This window comes from Ambystoma mexicanum, chromosome 5q (genome assembly GCF_040938575.1).
Source record: "Ambystoma mexicanum isolate Mex_15411 chromosome 5q, UKY_AmexF1_1, whole genome shotgun sequence".
NCBI lineage: Eukaryota > Metazoa > Chordata > Amphibia > Caudata > Ambystomatidae > Ambystoma > Ambystoma mexicanum.
Genome location: NC_090933.1, coordinates 131,037,064 through 131,056,872, shown reverse-complemented (window position 1 = coordinate 131,056,872; position 19,809 = coordinate 131,037,064). Strand labels below are relative to the sequence as shown.

General features: G+C 46.2%; 1 protein-coding gene across 5 annotated transcripts in view; it reads left to right on the top strand.

Annotated features, from left to right (window-relative positions):
* NFATC1 (nuclear factor of activated T cells 1) overlaps positions 1–19,809 on the top strand; it is a 497,899-nt gene that overhangs the window by 190,750 nt on the left and 287,340 nt on the right. For all 5 annotated transcript variants that reach the window (XM_069620652.1, XM_069620650.1, XM_069620653.1 and 2 more), the window contains exon 6: positions 643–783. In XM_069620652.1, coding sequence (XP_069476753.1) covers positions 643–783 — 141 coding nt within the window. The remainder of the gene's footprint in view (positions 1–642; positions 784–19,809) is intronic.

Genomic DNA, 19,809 nt, shown 5'->3' with positions numbered 1-19,809 from the left:
TGATGCCAGAATTCTTACACTCTTTGGAATCTGAAAGCTCTGATATCTAGCCAAGCCATAGTTAATCTGATGGAAGTTTAAAACATGTGTCACTTAAAAATGAATTGTAATCCCTCCAGTGACATTGCGTGGAATTCAGAACTCACCAATTTGAGAAAATGATGAATGCTAATGTTTTTCACTTTCACTTCAGTGGCAAAGCTTTGCTCTTTAACTCTTTGTTTAATGTAATATCTCAGCTAAATACAAAATTTCCTTTTCCATTGTCATGATTATCTTTATCCCATTCACATTTTCATTTTTGAGCAGATTTTTTTTAGCTTTATTGTGCAGTTGAACTGTAAGGAAATCCAAGATGTACATCAATTTGTGTAGGGGAGGGTGTTGTACATATTGATCTGTGGGGAAAATCCTCTTGCGACATTGTGCAGTACTTTCCAAACGTGTCATGTTCATATACTAACCGTGAAAGACTTTGCCCCTCAAAAAACGTATTTTCATACTTCATCCTCACAAGGTTTCAAATGGACAATCTTACCAGTGTCATGAGATTGCCTCAATTTTCGGCGCAAACTGTGTGAAATGAGCTCTCCGGTGGAACTCATTTTCATTTGAAATGATTGCTTTGCCTTTGTTGCCCAGCTCAAAGATCTGCTCAGGAACTGCCCTTGGTGGAGAAGCAAAGTATGGAGAGCTTTCCGGCGGTCGGTGGGAAGAAAATGATATTGTCTGGGCACAACTTTCTGCCAGACTCCAAGGTTATCTTTGTGGAGAAAGCCCCAGGTAAGCACGAGACTGCGACATACTTTAAATGTTGCTAAAAGTGAGTGAAATAATTCGGCACTTGGACCAGTAGCACTCCTCCTGCTACCCCGTTTCAAGGTCTATACACTTCTGTTTAGATATTGTGCATCTGCACGTTAAAGATCCTTTGTAAATATATGTATACTTATGGGAGTGTGTGGGTTGCAGGTAGCAAAGATACTTTTTCATATGCCACTGTAAGATATTTCTAGATATTGTCTGAAAAATAGATACAGTCTGACATATTTGCTGTTCATATGTCAACCAGTGAACATCTAAATCAAGCATAATACATCCATTGACGGCAATAAAGGTTTTTATTGGACTACACGATAGGGTTACCCATTATATATTCATTTAACCTGCATGACCGATGTGGGAGTTTTTGATTTACTGTAATGTCATTTGTTCAGTATATTTTGAACGTGTGTTGCTGTTGCCTTATTGTGTGCTTTTTTTCAACGGGGGCCCAATTGTTTCCATTCCATGATTTAAGGGAATGTCATTACAGGCGTGCATAACAGCCGACACAAAGTGGACACACCGATTTCTTCATGAGTAAACGTTTTTGAAATGTTATGTCAAGTTGTGTTAATAAGCTTTTGTACTGCTCCCATCACCACCGTGGTTGTCTTAGAGGACTGTCCTCATAGTGGCGCTGTATTGTGCTCCCGCCCGGGGCATGGCATGAGGGGGAAAGAAGAGGCCAACGATAGGAGAGGAGAAGTTAGACTAGGGTAGAAAAGAAACAGACACAACAATTGCAAAGGTGCAAGAGGGCTGAGGGGGAAACGAAAACTCAAACACTCCCAGGAGTCCTTGTGTCCTTTGTTACCTGTTGCCATCAACAAGTAAACACTGAGTTTAACCTCATGACTGGGCTTAGTCTGAGTTGGAAAGATGTGTTCCAAAGTGGCAATGCAAACTCATGCCTACATGACGCTCAGTGCAACCATGTTTAGCTTTTGCATGTGTCTTAGTAGAATGAGATTAGAGTTGCTTGTTTAACATTACACTATTGACAGGTTCACTGCATAGTGCGTACGGCCGGTGCTCTTCTCTCAATTTCTTTTGGTCATATGTTCAATGTTGTATGGTAAGGGGTAGACTGTTTCGTTTCAAGCTGAAGTCCACCTGGGCATGCCTCCACCGTGACCTTGTTTGAGAATCTGGGTGAGCAAGTGCTTCCATTCGGCTATTAGGGGCCACCAGTCTTATTTACTTACAGTTCTTGCGGCCTAGCTTTTTCTGTGGCTAACTACTCCTGCTTGAAAGAAACGTGTTATGCCATATGCTAAACCATAACACCCCTTGTGTCTCATTTAGGCCAGGGGTCTGCAACCTTTGGCTCTCTGGATGTTTTGGACTACCAATCCCATCAGCCCATGCCAGAATAGTCAATGCTGAGTGATCCTGAGAGTTTTAGTCCAAAACATCTGGACAGCCAAAGGTAGCGACCCCCTGATTTAGGGAGTGAAATATCTCCCCACCAGAGCTCTCCTCCAGTTGTATTATATGCTGAGGTCCTCTTTACAGGCTCCCATGCACACCCCACAGTCTCCAGGGAAACTCACCTCCTTAGAGGCACTGCATCAAGAAACTTGATACGATATGATTGTTTATTTATATCGCGCCCATACAGAAGTGTTTCAGGGCGGGACGAGGCCAGGCAGGGATGCAAGGGAGGAAAACACAATAAATTACAACAATCTTACTAGGCCCAGTGACATTGAGAACAAGTGCAGGGGAGAGTGAGGGGGGGAAAGTGCAAGGGTTTGGGGAGGAGTGGAAAGTGCTGAACAAGAGTTAAAAAACCACAACAGGTAGTGCGGTCGGCAGGTGGCAAGTGCAATTATTAAGTGCAGACAACAAGTGCCAGGTAAGTGCATGTAAGGGGACTGTAGGGTTGCAGATACAGACCCAAGTGCAAGGGTTGTCAGGAGGCTGTGCGGGTAAGCAGACGGGTGGGCAGGGATCTGGGCCCGAATACAGAGGTTAGCCAGGAGCCCAGTGCAGAAACGGACACACTTAACATTGCAAGCTGGCCTCCTGTAACTATTCCCACCCTCTACGGCCCACTACTGTTACTTCAGACCTTTGGGGTGGTGGTGGTGGAGGCAGATTCTAGCGCCAGATGCGGTGAAAGGCTCCTCGTGGCACACTGGCCAGTACCATATCGCAACGTTGTGAGTGGGCAAGGTGCATACAGGCATCAGAAAGAAGCCCCAAGGAGGCGATCTCTCCCAGGATGCCCAATCCAAGCTTTGCCAGTGCTTCGGGAAGGTGTTGAAACTAAGAGGAACCACGCAAACTGTCAGCAACTTATCATTGTAAGAATGCCACCACTAGCAACTAATGGGAATAGGTTTATGTTTCTGTGACGAGGTGTGCTGCCACATAGGGTGACAGAAGGTTCGAGGCAACTGCACTTATCAGAGGGGATATGCTTTGAGAGGTGGTGGGACCGGTTGCCGACGTGGAAGGGCAATAACGTTTACCAATATCATGTTTCCTGTGTTGCCTCGAACGTTAATGTAGCCCACATCCATATGAGCCAGTTTCTCAAAATCAGAGTAATGGGGAGCTGAGCTTGCCACACTTGATCCAATCCTGCAGGGTGCCACGCTGTGGGGTGTTGCGCCTGAGCACATCACCACACTGTGGGATATTTACATACGGTGAGAAACCTAGCTGGGGCCACCCTGTGAGGATTTGGGCACTGGAAAGTTGTGACAGCTGAGCTCGTGCACTGGGCTGCATTGAGGAGGCCGCGTGGGTGGGTGGAGCTGACCGAGCCAAGTCAAAATAAGCGAGGGATTGGCAATAGAACAGACCTACCGGGGCTGCCACATAAGCCCCGGTGGTGTGCCCACTCTCACAGGCTGGAGCACAGTGGCGATGCTGTGATCTCTCACACACGTGAATGGCTGGAAATGGCATGTGTCAGGCGATATGGCGATGCTATACGTGTTTTTCTGTGCCTTTGGGTTTAGGTGTCCGGCTTAGTTGTTGATTCCTGCCTTGGGAGGGCGGGAGGGCTACCTGCGAGCTACCTCAGCGCTGAATTCATAGAATTCCTCACATTTCGTACAGAGATAAGGTGGAATGGTGAAGCCCACGTACATTTCCTTAGTTGCTTCTTCATTTATTGGAAACTCCCACATCTGTAACACCGTAGTAACATCTGGAGTCTCATGAAGTCTCCAAACTCTGCCAAACTCCAATGTGCAGAGGGCGGTCAGCAATAGCAACGCTGAAGGTCATCGATTCTCTTTCATTATACATTCATTGTGCATGGTTTTTGGCTATGGGCCTTTTTTAATAATATACAACACCCTTTCCAAAGAAATTGTTTGGGCAACTAAGAATGTCTGTGCTGTGTTTTGGGAAAGAATTATAAAACGTGTAAGAGCCAAGGCGTAGACACGGTGGGGCCCAAGTGGGCAAGGCCCACCCAAAATCTGTAAATGGCCACCCAGCAGCGCTGTGTGGGCATTTACAGGTGGTAATGTCACTGTGATGGCTTCAGGCCCCACTTGTTAAATGATCCTGGCTACGCCTCCACTAGGAGCAAGAGAAACAGGAGTGCGCACAAAGCGTGTGCCACGCAGACACACACAAACACACACACGCGCGCGCAGGCACGCAAACACGCTTGTAAATGGGGATTATAATATTCACAGATGATCCGGCACAGCATTTGCAGTAGGTTTGATGGGCAAATGCAAAAGCACTAATAAAAAAATATATGACCCATTTTTCATAGCATAGTACTCATCAAGTGACATTTACACAAGAACAGTTGTCAAGAGTAAAACTTGTGAAAATATCCCTTTGGTGAAATAGTTGGCACTCTTGTTTTTTTTAATACAATATTGCCAAAGTTTTGCCTTTACCTGAATCAGTCCTTCTATAGGCTTGTCTTTCTGTTGCAAGCTTTCCACCTTGCCAAGGTTTAGAGTTAATGACCCTCCTCCACCATACCAGCTTCAACTTACTTTAATGACTGCATCCTGCTGAAAGGCTTCAGAGGGTTCTAGTTCCTTGAGGAGTTAGTCCTTCAGAACCTTCCATCGTGCCACAATTTTAGCCAGGTGGAGCTACAGATACAGTGGTGATTTCTCCTTCTAGACCTGCCTCAGTGGGACGGAGGTACTTCATCTTTGGAAGGAGCTGGGGAGACTTCAGGAGTAGGAACCTAGTACGATGCTCTTCTCGGGGTGGACATTCTTTGTCTACCATTGGTGTTTGCGGCCCGCCAATCTTGTTCTGGAAGGACCTAGTAACTGGAAAAGAGATAGATGCACCGATCAGTGAAAATTCCCAACAGCGTCTTGATGGTGACGCATCTTCCGCAGAGACCGGTGGCCGAGCAACTGAGTAGGAAGAGCTCCGAATTGAGCCTGACGTTCGAGGCAGCGCCTCTCCCATCTTTGGTTTTGCATGCCTTTATTCCATAGCCTCCCTCCTGTGTTCTGAGCCACTGTATGAGCCGTGGTTCGGGGCAGCCATCTGAGCTGATGCAGTTCACACAGCAGTATGTTCCTCGATGTATACCCATCGCTTTCCAGTACAACCAAGATAGTCACAGAATGCAGCCAAGTTCTGCAAGTATCCAGTGTTACCCTGCACTCTGGTGATTGTTTTATGGGTCATTTAGACAGGCCATTAACCTCCTTTTCCACCTGCAGAGGCTCTTCCACCATGCAGAGTGCATTGTGTATAAAAGAGGCCTTCCCTTTCCCTGAAGTATGAAAATGGCCAATTCTTCTCCAAGCCCTATTCTCAGCTACTTCCTACACCTCCAAATTAATAGCTTTAAGTCTTCAGTTCCTCACGCCAAACAACTGCATTGCCAGGGCACTGATATTGTCCAAATTGGACTACTGTAATGTACTTCTGCTAGGCACCTCCAACACCAACGTGGCCAAACTACAATTACTGCAAAATAAAGCATTACAAGCAGCCTTGGGACTAAAGAAATCAGACCACATTTCTAAAATCAGGAGGGAGACCCACTGGCTACCCATTAAAGCCAGAATGATCTTTAAACCCCTGTGTGTTACCCACAAATGCCTCACAAAAAAATATCCCATATATATCAACAACTCAATAGCTAAAACAAAAAACAATAGAACACTTAGATCAAACAAAAGCTCTCTTCTGTGTGTCCCGCGCTACAAATGCTCTAAAGCAGGGGGAAGCAGCTTCCCAGTCATGGCTCCAAAACACTGGAACAAACTCCCTGACAATATCAAAAACAAAGCCTCGTTCCAGTGTTTCAAAAAGTCACTAAAAACGACTTTTTAACCAGTTCTAGCAAGTTGCTACCTACCTAACATTATCTGATCACCCCCATACCTATATTGATACCAATGAAAGGATGAATTGTACCTCGAATATGAAAATATGTATAATGTAATGATAACCAATGATTCCAAAGCTTGTAATATTATGTGTAATTGTTTGCAAACGAATGTACTGTGATTGCTACCCAATTATAATTGAGATTTCTGTAACTAAGCCGTGATACCTCAGGGTTTGGGCGCATACCAAATGTAATACAGATTCTGAAGGTTGTCCTGAGGGTCCCTTCAGGATAAGGGCAGCAGAAGTGGCCATCTTTCCAGCAGATATATTGGATTAGGAATGCTGCAGCTTTGTGAAGTTCTGTAAGAACCCTCCATTATAATTGCAAATAGGGCAGGGATAGAGGCTCTACCCAGAATTCGGAATCTTTTTTTTATTAGGAGATTGGATGACTGAGTAGTTTCGCCAAACTACTCTCCATGGGATCCAGACAGGAATGATCGACCTTCAGAGGAAAGGACCTTGCGCAGAGAGAAGAGTAGATTTACTTAAGGTGGCCCAGCTGGCACATGGAGGGAAAGCCCACACTCAAACACATGTCCCTGCCCTAAGACAAAGGAAACAGAAAAGGGATGGAGGAGGTGGAGGGGATGGACACAGAGACTTTTTAGGAACATAAAGAGATACATAATTGATGTGCACGAGCAAACACACAGCTAAATGCACACAGGACTATACAAATACCATTGCACTGCATCTGACAGCACCTCATCATGGCCCTCTAAAGGTCTCTTCCAGAGGAGAAGTGCCTTCACTGTGTCATAACACTGCAAGTACCAATCCACGCCCTTTTGAGGAGCAATGTGGAGGCATCATTTTCTGTCTATCTAGCTGTCTTACATCTATCTATCTATCTATCTATCTATCTATCTATCTATCTATCTATCTATTTGTTTAGCTAGCTGTCTGTGTTCAGCTAGGCGTCTAGCTGTCTCTTTTTTCAGCCAACTCTCTGGCAGTGTAGCTATTTCTCTATTTGCTGAGCAGAATCTCTGGCTGTTTAGCTATTTGTCTCACAGTTGAGCTCATCTGTCTGCCTGTCTATTGGCCTAGCTCTTTGCCTGTGTGTCTCCCTGCTTGCCTTTCATTCAGTCGGGTGTTCTGTGTGTGCCAGCATGCCTGTCTAGTTGTAGATCATATGTTTGCTATTCATCCATACTAAATGCAATAGCTGCTATGCATAAATATAATGGCTGCATCCTTTTTAGTTTGGGCTGTTAGGTGGCACTTGCACCACCTATAAGCCAAAACTATTGCACTACAACACAAATAGGGAGAACTGGCATATGAGGGACACATAGCTTGTAGGTTTTTGGCTATTTGCCCACCCATTGTCTGCTCATGGCCATGCCAATCCCTATGACCATTCCCCCCCAGTTGCTGCTCTTCCCTGCTTAAAATACCTCCTGATGAGAACTTGTTGAGCTTGCTTTAATCAAGTCTTACCTTCAGACTTTGCACCCAAAGTGCCTGCCAGTGTTTTTTCAAAACCGTCTTCTCAGAGTTATTGTGTTAGAGCTGTACACCTGCTGCTGGTGTAATAAAAATGCCTTACCAGGTCTGCCTTCAGCCGCTCGATTTATAAGCGATAAGTGTGTCCTTCACCCAAGTCCTGATAAAGCAAGCATTGGCAAAGCCAACAGTTTTGGCTTGTGTATAAGTATTAGATGCTCAGGTACCCGCATCATCATGCACCCGCTAACATCAAATGCTAGTTAATGCCACTACGCTGTGCCTGGCAAGTGCCTTTCTCATGCCTACACAAAAGCCCAAACCTTTTGGAATTGCCACTAATTGTTGATTTTGCCTTTGACTTCCTCCGCTCGCTTATTCCTTCCTATATGTACTGGCCCTGTTAATGAGTTGTAGATCTAAAGTGCTACAATAGGAGGGGGCCTATGTGCAAGTTAATCTCTCCCCCTGTCATTTTCTTTTGAAACCCATCAACCTATAGACTTGTCTGAAACCCGGCCCACACTTTCCCACCCTACAGTTTCCCGACTGCATATCCTGCTGCACCCTTTTCCGTCAACCCACTACATATTTATTTACATTCATAAATGATAACCAGCATCATTTTCCCTTAAAATGCAATTCGTTAACATTCCACTGAGATTCTGACAGCGTCCCTTAAACCTCTCTCTCTCTCTCTCTCTTTCACAACTTTCTGTCGCTATGTAGCTGTCTGTGCGCCTCCCTCCCTTTGCCAAGTTGCCTATCGCCCTCATTTTGTTAGATTTTGTTATTTTATGACATGTTTTAGAGCAGTTGTAAAGCACATGTTCATGGCACAGACGCAGACAGCGCGGCAGTGCACTGGCTGCTGGGTGAGGAATGGCCAGGGATATTGCTGTAGCTTTATGGTGTATATAGCAGGGCATGACAACATAACTCACTTCAGTGCTTATATGAAAGCCTCCCACTCGTTAGTTGTCTGCTTGCTTTGATGTCACATAACCCATTGAGTTACGGTTGCTTCTAGACTATGCTTTTCCTTCAGAGCTACTTTTAACACACATTGCCTAATGCGGAACCGACCACGCCCTCCCACCTGTCCACCACAGCGGGATGCACTGCAAGGAATACAGTACCACAAAGACATCTGCCTAAACAGGAAAAGGAAGTCAACTGTGAGCCACGTGACCAGAGAAACGCTAGGTGATCAGATGACTCCATGTCACATGGGACGCCACGTGGCTTTCCGTGTACAGTAAAAATACCTTGTGGGAGTTACAGTAGTTAACTCCCATTGGACCATTTGGACCAAAGCACCAGATTGTAGCAGCAGTTTCCCACACTGCGAGGAAACGTAGTGTCCAGGTGACCTGGAGCATCTGGTACCCTAAAAGGCAGGAGTCCTGGAAGGCAGTTTTGGAAAGTCTGTAGGCCACTTTATCATCTCACAAGCCTCAGCCATGGTTTATGATATTTATAAAGTGCTTAATACCCAGAGGTTTCGAAACGCGGACCCGGGGATCCAACCTGTGTTTCTCCGCGTCGTCTTGCTTCCAAGGCGAGCGCGTTGCCCCTGAGCTTTCCTCTCAAAATTATTGCATGGATTTCTTTTGCTATCTCCTAAATATGTTTCCATCTTTTTCCATTTTTCTAGCACTTGCTGTTCACACTTCTAGGGGTTTTCTCCCAAAGCATTCTTTCTTGCCACTTGGGATTTCTGTCCTTTGGCCTTTTGCGCCTGGCATGGTGGCGGGCATGCTTGCTGATCCGCAGTGGCATGAAAAGATATTGAGTCGCAATATACTTTCTCCTCCGCTTCTAGTTTTTCTGAAGGTGCAGTTGAGCAGAATGGTGAACGCATGTTGGAAGTGGTTAATGTGGATTTGCAAGTGTGTATTTGGGCATGGATATCCGTGAAAATTTAGAATAGAAAAAGCGAATGGAGAAATTACTTCATTTTTTGACTGAAAAAAAAATAATACTTTTAGCTTGTTCTACTTTTTTTAAAATTATGCGGCAGGAGACCTCACTCACCCATCTCACCCCCTCAACCGTAGCTTATACCGTTACCCCACCTATTATTTACCATACATATACAAAAATACCTACTATTTTCGGTCAAAAGAATTCAGTCTTTTCGTCGTCGTTTTTTTTTTTTGGTATTCCTTTTTTTCTGACGGGTTCTTAAGGGCACAGTTGAATGTTGATCAGTTGGTTGCTGGGTGTGCCACCCAGCCAGAGCTTACTGCGGGCATTGCAGCTTTGTTACCATTTGAAGCACCTGCTGGCACTAACTTCTCCAGAGGCGGCTAAACCCTTGTTTGAAGGCCTACAATGGATGGACTGGTTTAGCAAACCCGACCACAGAGATACTTTAGAAATGAGCTGTAGACAGGTCACCACGTGTGACGCAGGCCTTGCAATCCACCCGCAACAGGAGGTTTCACTTGCCCACAGTGAACCCCCAACCCACCGCAACCCTCCCTTCGAGGTTGCCACCACCTTGTGGGGCACATACAAACAGGTGTTGTCTTAAAAATGGGGATTTTCTCCACAAATATGAAACTTTCATTATATAATTAGAGGCATGTTGCAGGCTTGTGTTACCTAGCGATGTTGTAGCATCTTAATTATCTATGTCAAGTGTACACTCATTTATGGCTCACATTTTTGTGTGTATGGAATAATCTTTTTTAATAGCACTTTATTTTAACATAGTGGAAAAGTACAGAATCATTTGACAGCATCGATACATAGGGACGCAACGCAGAGTGTATAAAAACAGAGGACAGGCCTAAAACCGAATATCCAAGCATTCTAGATACCTAGAGGAAGGACCCTGTGTACTGTAATTCTGATCCAAGAATGTAGCAGAGATTACTGGTGGAAACAAGTAGGAGACAAAAGGAAAACAAAAATGACAGCAGAAAAATACAAGGGAAGACACACCACAACACTTCAACTATGTAATTAAGTGTACAGATTATTAAAAGCACCTGAAACTATTTCATACATCTTCAGAGTGCGCCAAACCTCTCAAGGGGCCCCTTGGCAGATTTCCAATATTTCAGAACCTCCTTCTTTGCTATGAGCAATGCAGGGTAACACCAAGGTTTGCAACCTCGGAAATCCGCAGATCCTGTGGGACCACTCCAACGAGGATGAGTAGCAGATCCTGGGGTAGGCTGCAGCTGGACATCATGCTCACACAAAGGCGGATGTCAGTCCAACATGTGTTTAACAGAGTTCATGACCAAAAATGTGGACATAAGATCCCCTAACTGTTCGGCGGCAGGGGATATTCTGTTTTATGAGTGATGGGGGAGGACAACCCAGACAGGAGGCCATCCGGACTCGCCTTCGATGATCTCAGTTAGCTATCAGTGATCAAGCTGAAGGGACAATCCATTTCAGTAGCCACAGGGCATGTGTTTATGGTCTTCCACGCCCAGCTTTTATTTCAATGAAAGTGTTTATTGGATTCTCTCTCTCTCCCCCCGCCCCATTTTGACCACTACGCTCGGCCTATCACAGCGCTGACCTTGCAAAACTAACTCAACCGTCTGTGGTAAGGTAACACAGATGAAGAAGCAGACCAAACCAAACCTTGACTACAAATTAAACCAGATCAATTGGAGCATTGAGGCTCAGCCTGGTGTCCAACAACACCACGGACTGATTGGTCCTCATTACGAGGACGTTGGTAACCCAGCGGTGCTACCGGCGGGTTGCTTCGGTCCCCGTAACACTGAATCCAAGTCCTGGTGGATCGAGAAGTGAGGCGCCGGAAAATGTTAGTCCAAGTTTCCGTGGAGCCCCGTAGGACTCCAGAGTAATGGGGATTCAGAAGCACTGGCCCTGTCACCGGCACCGTTGATAACGATGCCGGTGCTTTCGTGACAATTCTGCTTTCCGGGGCCGCTGCGCCCGGCAGGCCAGAGCTGCCACAGACACGATCCTGGCAGGCAGAGTTGTAGTTTGCCGGTCCGTAAAGTGAGCCGGTAAGTTGCAATCGGCACCCTTATTTATATCTGGACCTGCAAACTCCGAATGAGGCCCATTGAGACTGTCATCAAGAAAAAAAAGAGCTGTGGTCACTTTCCCTCTCCCCCACCCCACGTCTCTCTCTCTGACTCTCTCAGGCTCGTGCACTGGCCCTCTATCCTGTCCCCCGCCCTCTGCTCTGACCCAGTAGGAAGGGCTTTTCTTGTTTTGGAAAGGGTTTCCCTGGTACTGGCACGAGCCTGGCATTCCACAGCTGCCTGTGGGAAAGCATTTGACCCTTGAACTGTCTTCTGAGCTGGAGCGCTCGAGCCGGCAACAGCTCATTCATTCCAGGGCAGTGCCTGGCGGGGCGCGAGTGGGGTGCTAACCTCACCCCCTCTTCTCCGCCTGAAGGTGGGGACCCGTGGGCGAGGGCCACACTGGGCCACTGCATGAGTGGCGAGGAGGTGGGGCGAGGGGGAGACGGGACCTCACACTGTATTTAGAGCTGTAAGCTCAGATGAGTCTGGTTGGAGTTCAGACGAGTTCCTAAATATAGTCTTCTAAATCTTTGCAAAGCTGAGCACACAGTGAAACGAGAAGTCCATAGCGGAGGGGTAGCTGATACCAGCTACAGTACATATGTAATCGGCATAGTATCCAATGCTACGAGGCAAGGAAACGTTTCCACAACCCTCTTTAACACCCACGGTTACCTGTGTAGACCTTAGAGACGCGTCATCACGAGCGCGTGAGCCACAAATAGAAACCATGATGTCGGTAGCCAAAGTGTGGGCATTACATGAAGAGCAAGTGGGTGGGGTGTAGGTGTGAAAGGAAGGCTGTAGCTCTGTAAACAAAGTCGCTGATGAAATTCTGTGACCGGCGGTTCCCGCAGCGTCATGGTCAGCTGAGTGGCGCAAGGCACAGTCAGCAGCTACGCCCCCCCCTGTGCCATGCACTGCCTCCATCACCTGGCAATAGCAACAGCACGAACCTGGTGGCAATCTTGTGGCTTCGCCGCGCTGCTACTGTTAGCCACGTCAACGGTACTCGTTTTATCGAAAGGCTGGTCTGGCGGTGCCTGGATTTTAACCTTTGACGAATAGTTACACACACTTGTATGCATTACCCTGCATAAGAAAAGCATAAGTATGAAAACCTGTAGAATCTTGAGAAGGCAAATTATTGGTTGAGAAATTAAGCAGAGCGGGGCCGCCTCTGTGACCGGGATCGTGTCTGTGGGCCCCTTACCGGTGTTGATGATTTCCTGCATGGTGTGGTAGAAGGCCTGGCAATCTAGGTGGCACACAGTTTTGTGTGACCTTTACCCAAAATGATTAGTACTGGCAGCTCCATGCTCGAGCGTGTCGGCCATCGTTACGATGAAACCGTCTTCTTTCTGCAGTTGTACAAAGCAGGTGGAAACCTCTAGGTATTGAAGCCTCTGCGCTCACATCAAAATCAGATGTCGGCAGAGGTGTTACCGGTTCCCCTCTGGGAATGGGGGTGCCTGCGGGGTGTATCCTGATTCGTACCTAGCTCCATCAGACACACCCTCACCAAATGGCACAGATAGAAGAAAACACGCAGAGAGCTTCTCTCCGTGTGCGCTTTTCCCAATCCATGCCAATTTGTAGAACTATAGAAATGAATCCATTAGTATTGTAGTTATTCTTCGATCAGAAACCTAGCCACGAAATCGGGCAAAGCATTTCAGCTGGGTCGTTTTCCACTGATTTCCTTAACTCTAGACCCACTCCTCCCCTTGCTTCAGCCCCTCTGCTGTCGCATTCTCAGCGCCCATTAGAGAAGCCAATGGTAAGAGACTGGACGTTACCTTGAGGTTCCGGTTCCCATACAGTGTCTGGTAAGGGCTCAGCCTGCATGCCTCTCCTTCAGTTCCCACTCGTTTGAAGCACTGGATCACAATTGTTCTGCACTTGGTTGGGTAGCAGCGAGAGACAGGCTAGGAAAGAACTGGATCACAATTGTTCTGCACTTGGTTGGATAGTGGTGAGAGACGGGCTAGGAAAGGACTGGATCACAATTCTGTATTTGGTTGGGTTGCGGCGAGAGACAGGGTAGGAAAGAACTGGATCACAATTGTTCTGCACTTGGTTGGATAGCGGTGAGAGACGGGCTAGGAAAGGACTGGATCACAATTCTGCATTTGGTTGGGTTGCGGCGAAAGACAGGGTAGGAAAGAACTGGCTCACAATTGTTCTGCACTTGGTTGGGTAGCGGCGAGAGACTGGGTAGGAAAGAACTGGATCACAATTGTTCTGCACTTGTTTGGGTAGCAGCGAGAGACAGGCTAGGAAAGAACTGGATCACAATTGTTCTGCACTTGGTTGGATAGTGGTGAGAGAAGGGCTAGGAAAGGACTGGATCACAATTCTGCATTTGCATTTGGTTGGGTTGCGGTGAGAGACAGGGTAGGAAAGAACTGGATCACAATTGCTCTGCACTTGGTTGGGTAGCGGCGAGAGATGGGGTAGGAAAGAACTGGATCACAATTGTTCTGCATTTAGTTGGGTAGCGGCTTGAGACTGGGTTGAAAGGTAGCAAAGTCATTTGAAAAAAACAACCGTAGATCCAGATGACCTGGCCAACTATAGGCCCATTACGAACCTCCCGTTTATTGGCAAGATCTTGGAAAAATGTGTTGCTTCACAACTACTCGCCAGAATCGATGAGCTCCACCTCCTAAATGACTATCAGTAAGGGTTTCGCCCCCAAGTGTAGCAGTGAGACAGCCACCATCCAGGTTGTGGATGATGCCCTCCAGATCATGGATAAGGGCGACTCATGTCTCCTTGTCCTCCCAGTGCTGGAAATTAAAAAAATTACTGGGGAACTGTCACCTCTTTGGTGGGGCAAGGCTGTGTGAAAGAGGGAGCAGGGCCAAACAGTGGGGCCCGCAGCCAGGTTGGGCGACACAGTATCTCTTCACAGAACCCAATTCTAGCAATTTGCATGAAAGTAAAGAGCATTATGGGAAAATCGTAATGTCCACAATTTTAAATGTTAAACATGTCTCATAGTGATTCAGTTAGAAGCCCTTTTAAGGGAATAATGGACTCTTCTGTTTTGACTGGTTACAATATTCAGCCTAATAAAGAGATGTCTGTAAATTGCAGGACGTATATACTAGTCTGGAAAGCTGCAACACTGTTTTTGTCTGCAGTGCTGAGTCCTCTGAAACCTTGTTGAAATACAGGTTACTTGTGTGTGCAATGAGAGCAACCTGCACTTCAATGAGCAGACTGCTTTTAGAAGACTTGCAGAGTCTTCTGAAAAGCATCTGTGACCCGCGAGAGTCATGTGCTGGCCCCTTGGTCCGGGATACTGAGAGGTGCTCCAGCAAAAAATGTTTTGCTGGCCACCCGCTCGGTCTTGTTCCAGCCCATTCCATGTGCTGCGTCCTCTTTGCCCACTTGGCTGCATTCAACACCATCAACCAATGCATCCTTCTCTCCCTCATTGCTGACAGGATGGATTCTCTGGCACTGTCCTGAATTGGTTTACCTCCTACCTCTCAAGCAGGTGCCAGGCGGTCCAGATTAACTTGTTGCATACTTACTGACTCAAGGTCTCGTGTGGGGTTCCCCAAGTCTACATACTCTGACCAATCCTGTTTAACATTTACATGGAGCCTCTGGGCACTCTCCTCAAAGATCCCAAAAAACCCATCCACCAATACGCAGACGATACTCAGTTGAACATGAGAGTAAATAGCGCACAGGACATGATTCTTCTCTGCGATTACTTAGCCATCATCCAGACTTGGATGCCGACCGCCTACCTCAAGCTAAACCCATCCAAGACTGAATGTGTCCTCATCGGACCACCCTCTAAAAACGTGTGCAACAATGGCTCAATAATATGCACCTAGAAGGATTTGTTCCACAATTCGGACTTTGCAAAATCCTTAGGCTTCACCATTGACAGCAATCTGTCCTTCCAGAAACACATAGCTAATAAGGTCCAAATATCCTGGCTTAGAATCTCTCTACCATTTGGAAAATCAAACACTTCATCCCACCACAAGACTTTCAGACAGTAGTGCAAGCCTTGGTGGTCTCACACATCGATGGGGGAAATGCTCTCCTGACAGGGCTTCCAGCTGTTCATTTGACTCCCTGAAAAGCAGTTCAACACACTGCAGCACGTCTTTTTACAGGAGGAGTCCTCCTATGCGAACTATACTGGCTTGCACTCCAAGCCAGGATACTGTTGAAGACTGCATGTATCATCCACAAAGCAGCCACGATTAGCACTCCAGCGTACCTGGCGGCAAGCTACATATATCTGGCGGCATACGCTCCTCGTGCAGCAAATCGAACAACTCTCTTGAATTACAAATCATCCGCAAAGAGAGGACCCGCAAACAATCTTTCTCTTGTCATGCACCCACCCTCTGGAACTTGATCCCAGTGTCGGCTCGGAATGCCCCCACAATTCTCCAATTTATCAAATCTCTCAAAACATGGATCTTTCAACAACACCTGACCAAGGACCAATTCCAATGGACACACAGACCTCACAGTACTGTGCTACTGTTAAAAGATACCAGTACAAATGCTGGCTACCCACACGCCGTACAGCACTCCGCTGCTCTCGAGCTATGCCTGTGCTTTATACAATAAAAAACAAATAAAAAAGGTTGTCTGTGTTTGGGTCATGCTCTGGCTCTCAACAGCCCTATGTCCTCCATCTCAACTCAGTGGCCTACTCTTAACTTGCTATAGAGAGACAAAGTCGCAGTTTACTCGAGGTCTCCACCCGGCCGCTCTTGGAATGTGCCTGCTAATCCTCTCTACAGAGACCGAGTGGGCCTCCCACCGGTACAGGTCCACCCTCACACCAGCAAACTCAGGGTGATAAAGTGTATGAATTGATTCCTAAACTATAGAGCGAAATGCAAAAAATGTTTTAAGTGTGATTAATTTTCCCTGGTCCATTCTCTGGCTAACTGGTCTTTTTGTCAACTCACTTAAACACAATTAACACTAAATAATAATAATAATAATAATAATTTCAGTTAATGGCCTATCCAGTTAGTGTCAGCAGGTCATTATTGTTCGCACAGCCAGCCTATTCATTGCGGTAATTAGTTATAATGACCTCGGAATAATATGTTGGTCCTTTTTTTGTAAATAAGAAAATCTAAAGGTTAATAAACGTCCCGGTGGGTCTCGGTTGATAGGATTACTTTGCGTTAGTCATTACTGTACCCCTGCTCACTCGTTGCGGGCCCCGCTACAGAAATTAATCAGTTGTATTTTCTTTTCGAAACAGGACTGCGCCCTCCTCTATTAATATCGGCTTGGCGCAATTGTTTCTCGGTGGCCTGGGCCTTGCACAATTAATGCTGACAGTGGGAGCGAGCCAGAGCCGTAGGTAAAGGGGCCGGAGGTTTGCCCACGGAGTCCACCTGCTGCCCCCTGATTCTCCCTCTGCCTTTGTCTCTCTCATTGGGACCCTGCCTACATGAAGCTTTTCTTCAGGTACCCCTGCCTGCACTGGAATTTCTGATGGCACGCAAATCTCTCGCTGTTTGTGTTTATTCATTTGATAAAGTTTCATACCTACGGGCAATCTAAGGGCAATTGAAAAACAGGTTAACCTTATCTCTAGCAAATTTGCTCGTTCAAATCAAATCAGATACATTCCAGGAAAAGGCTAGAGTCCAACAGTTCACTACACAAATAACCATCCAAATTGAGAAATAAAAACATAGTTTAGGGGAAATGGTGACAACCCTTTAGCCATATGGACAAAATAAACTACACAATCCATATGAAAACCCACTAAGCCCGGATAAAGCGATTAAACAATGCCATCTGTAGATCAACATTCTCCCAACCCCAATGCCTAGTAGATATTTGGGTCTTACCAATGTGGAACCTGTACCGCTCCACATTATCTTACACCATCAGTCAATTCTTGGTGGCTACCAATGGCCCCAAGGCCATCACGCAGCTTCATTGGCCATCCACTGCTCACCTTTCGATCTCTAATAGTCTCCATGGCACTGGAAAACTTGGAAAGCAACATAAAATCGATCTGGCCTTCTCTAGTACCACTTTGTTCCTTACTCCGTGCTCTCTTGTGTTTTTTGTTGTAAGTTGGTTGTTTTTTATGTTCCAGCGCCCTTAAGCCCTAGGGTACCTGGTGCGCTATACAAATTAAATAACATAACATAACAAAAGTCCACCGGATGAAGGCTGTGGACCCGAAACCTTTTAGGGTTCAAGAACAACATGTGTAGTGTGGGGAGAAGTGTATTAACATTGAATTGGAAATAAATGCCATGAACATTTGATGTTTTTATCATTAAATTATTAATGTGGAAATAAGTGTGTGTGACGCGTGGGCCAGTCTATTGTCCAACTACTAATCAAGGCAGAGTGCCCAGTCAAAGGGAGAAGGTCCATGCATCAACTAAACGTTATATAGTGTGGTTAGGCTCCCGTAATCCCTCACAGATGACTTAATTTTAGCGAGTCCTTGCCCAAAGTAGCTCTTCTGGCTTCTTTTAGTTTATGTCAAAGCTACACTTTTCAAGGTCTTGAAAGCCACGCTGAGCTCCAAGGGTAAAGAAATGGCCAGATTTTCAATTTTGCTTGCAATTGTTGTGAAGCTTGTCACAGTAACCCCACTTCTCGGAGAAGCCTCCCTTCCTCTAGCTCATCCCTTCAACTTCCAGCGACATTTCCAAACCGCCCTTTGTCATCACTTGTACGTGAACCATCTAAGGATTTGTCAAAAGTCTAAATGTATTAGCTCATTTTCGAGCAGGCTATCACCCAGCTCCAGGGGCTGAATCAATAGGGACTTCGTTGCTCGGCCATCGCCAAATGAAACCCGACGGCGAAATTGATGGTGCAAGGCTACTACTTAAGGTTTCACCAGCATTCAACAGTAATGACCACAGGCTGCTACCAGGGTCGGACAGGGACCTAAAATTGTCTCGGGCACCAGTGAAAAAGTGGCCCACAGTTGCAAATGGCAATTCATTCCTTCTGTGATAGACTGTTTGAGTAGCACTCAACGGGGAGGTTTTTCACCAATGTGATGCACATTTTTCAATTGAAATAATATGTATTCAATAACACTGGTCAAAACCACTAGCTGCCTGGTGAAGTAACTTATTAAACTGGCCCACATGGGCCAAATAAATGGCTCGCTTTAACAAAAAAGCTGGTCCACACAGGCATTTTGTGCTTTTAATTCGGCATTGCTCTATTGCCCTACAGGCCTGTCTGAAAATGGCTGCTACTGGGTTGCCTCAAACAAGTTGGTGTTGACAGCTGTGAACTAGATGAAATATCATCCTGACAGAGCGGACTCAGACAATCTCAACCTCCCCACCCCCTTTGTTTTCACGGCCACTGCCTCTCTCCCAATTGACACATTCTCCCACCAGCCACTATAATCTGATCTATCTGACGTTTTCTGCATATATACTTTCAACACTAAGGTATTCCTCCATTTTAGCATGTGTCAGGTCCAACCTCATTGAAGACTTCACCCTGCATGCCAGCAATCGTCTCTTGGATGAACGTATTAAGCTCAGTCCCTCAAAAACCCAGGAAGTGATTTTTGGAGCCCACCAGGAAATTTGGTTCCTGTATCTTTGCAATCAAGACTTCAGACCCTTCCTAGGTTCTTGTGTCAAAACACTTTGCCTTCCCTTTATTGCCCCCGTCTTGTTTGCGCCTGTGTTTCTTTCATGTCACTCGAAGACGTGGCACAGTTTCATAAGGGCTCTCTTCTGTGGTGTTGTCCACACTATTGCAGATGGGACTTCTTATAGGCATGGCTGGGAAGCATCATTTTACAAGTTGTACAGCCTCATAAATGCGTGAATGCAGCAGCTGGCTTGAATCTACACCCAGGGTCGCTGCACTCTGAGAACTACACTAGCTCGCTGTACTTAAAATAATCCAGTTCCAGTCACTGTGTATCCTCCATAAGAGCGCCCAAGAAATTGGCGCCTGTTTTCTCTCTGTTAAGTACACACATTCAAGTACGTTTGCCCGCTAAGAGTCTTTAATGCTTGAACCCTTTGGCTCTCTATTCTACTTGTCATATCGATCCACTGTTACCCTATCGAGACCAAACACCTCTAATACTCTCCCAGTGGGAGTCTACAGAGGCTACGTGCTTCGCCCATTCTTCTTTACA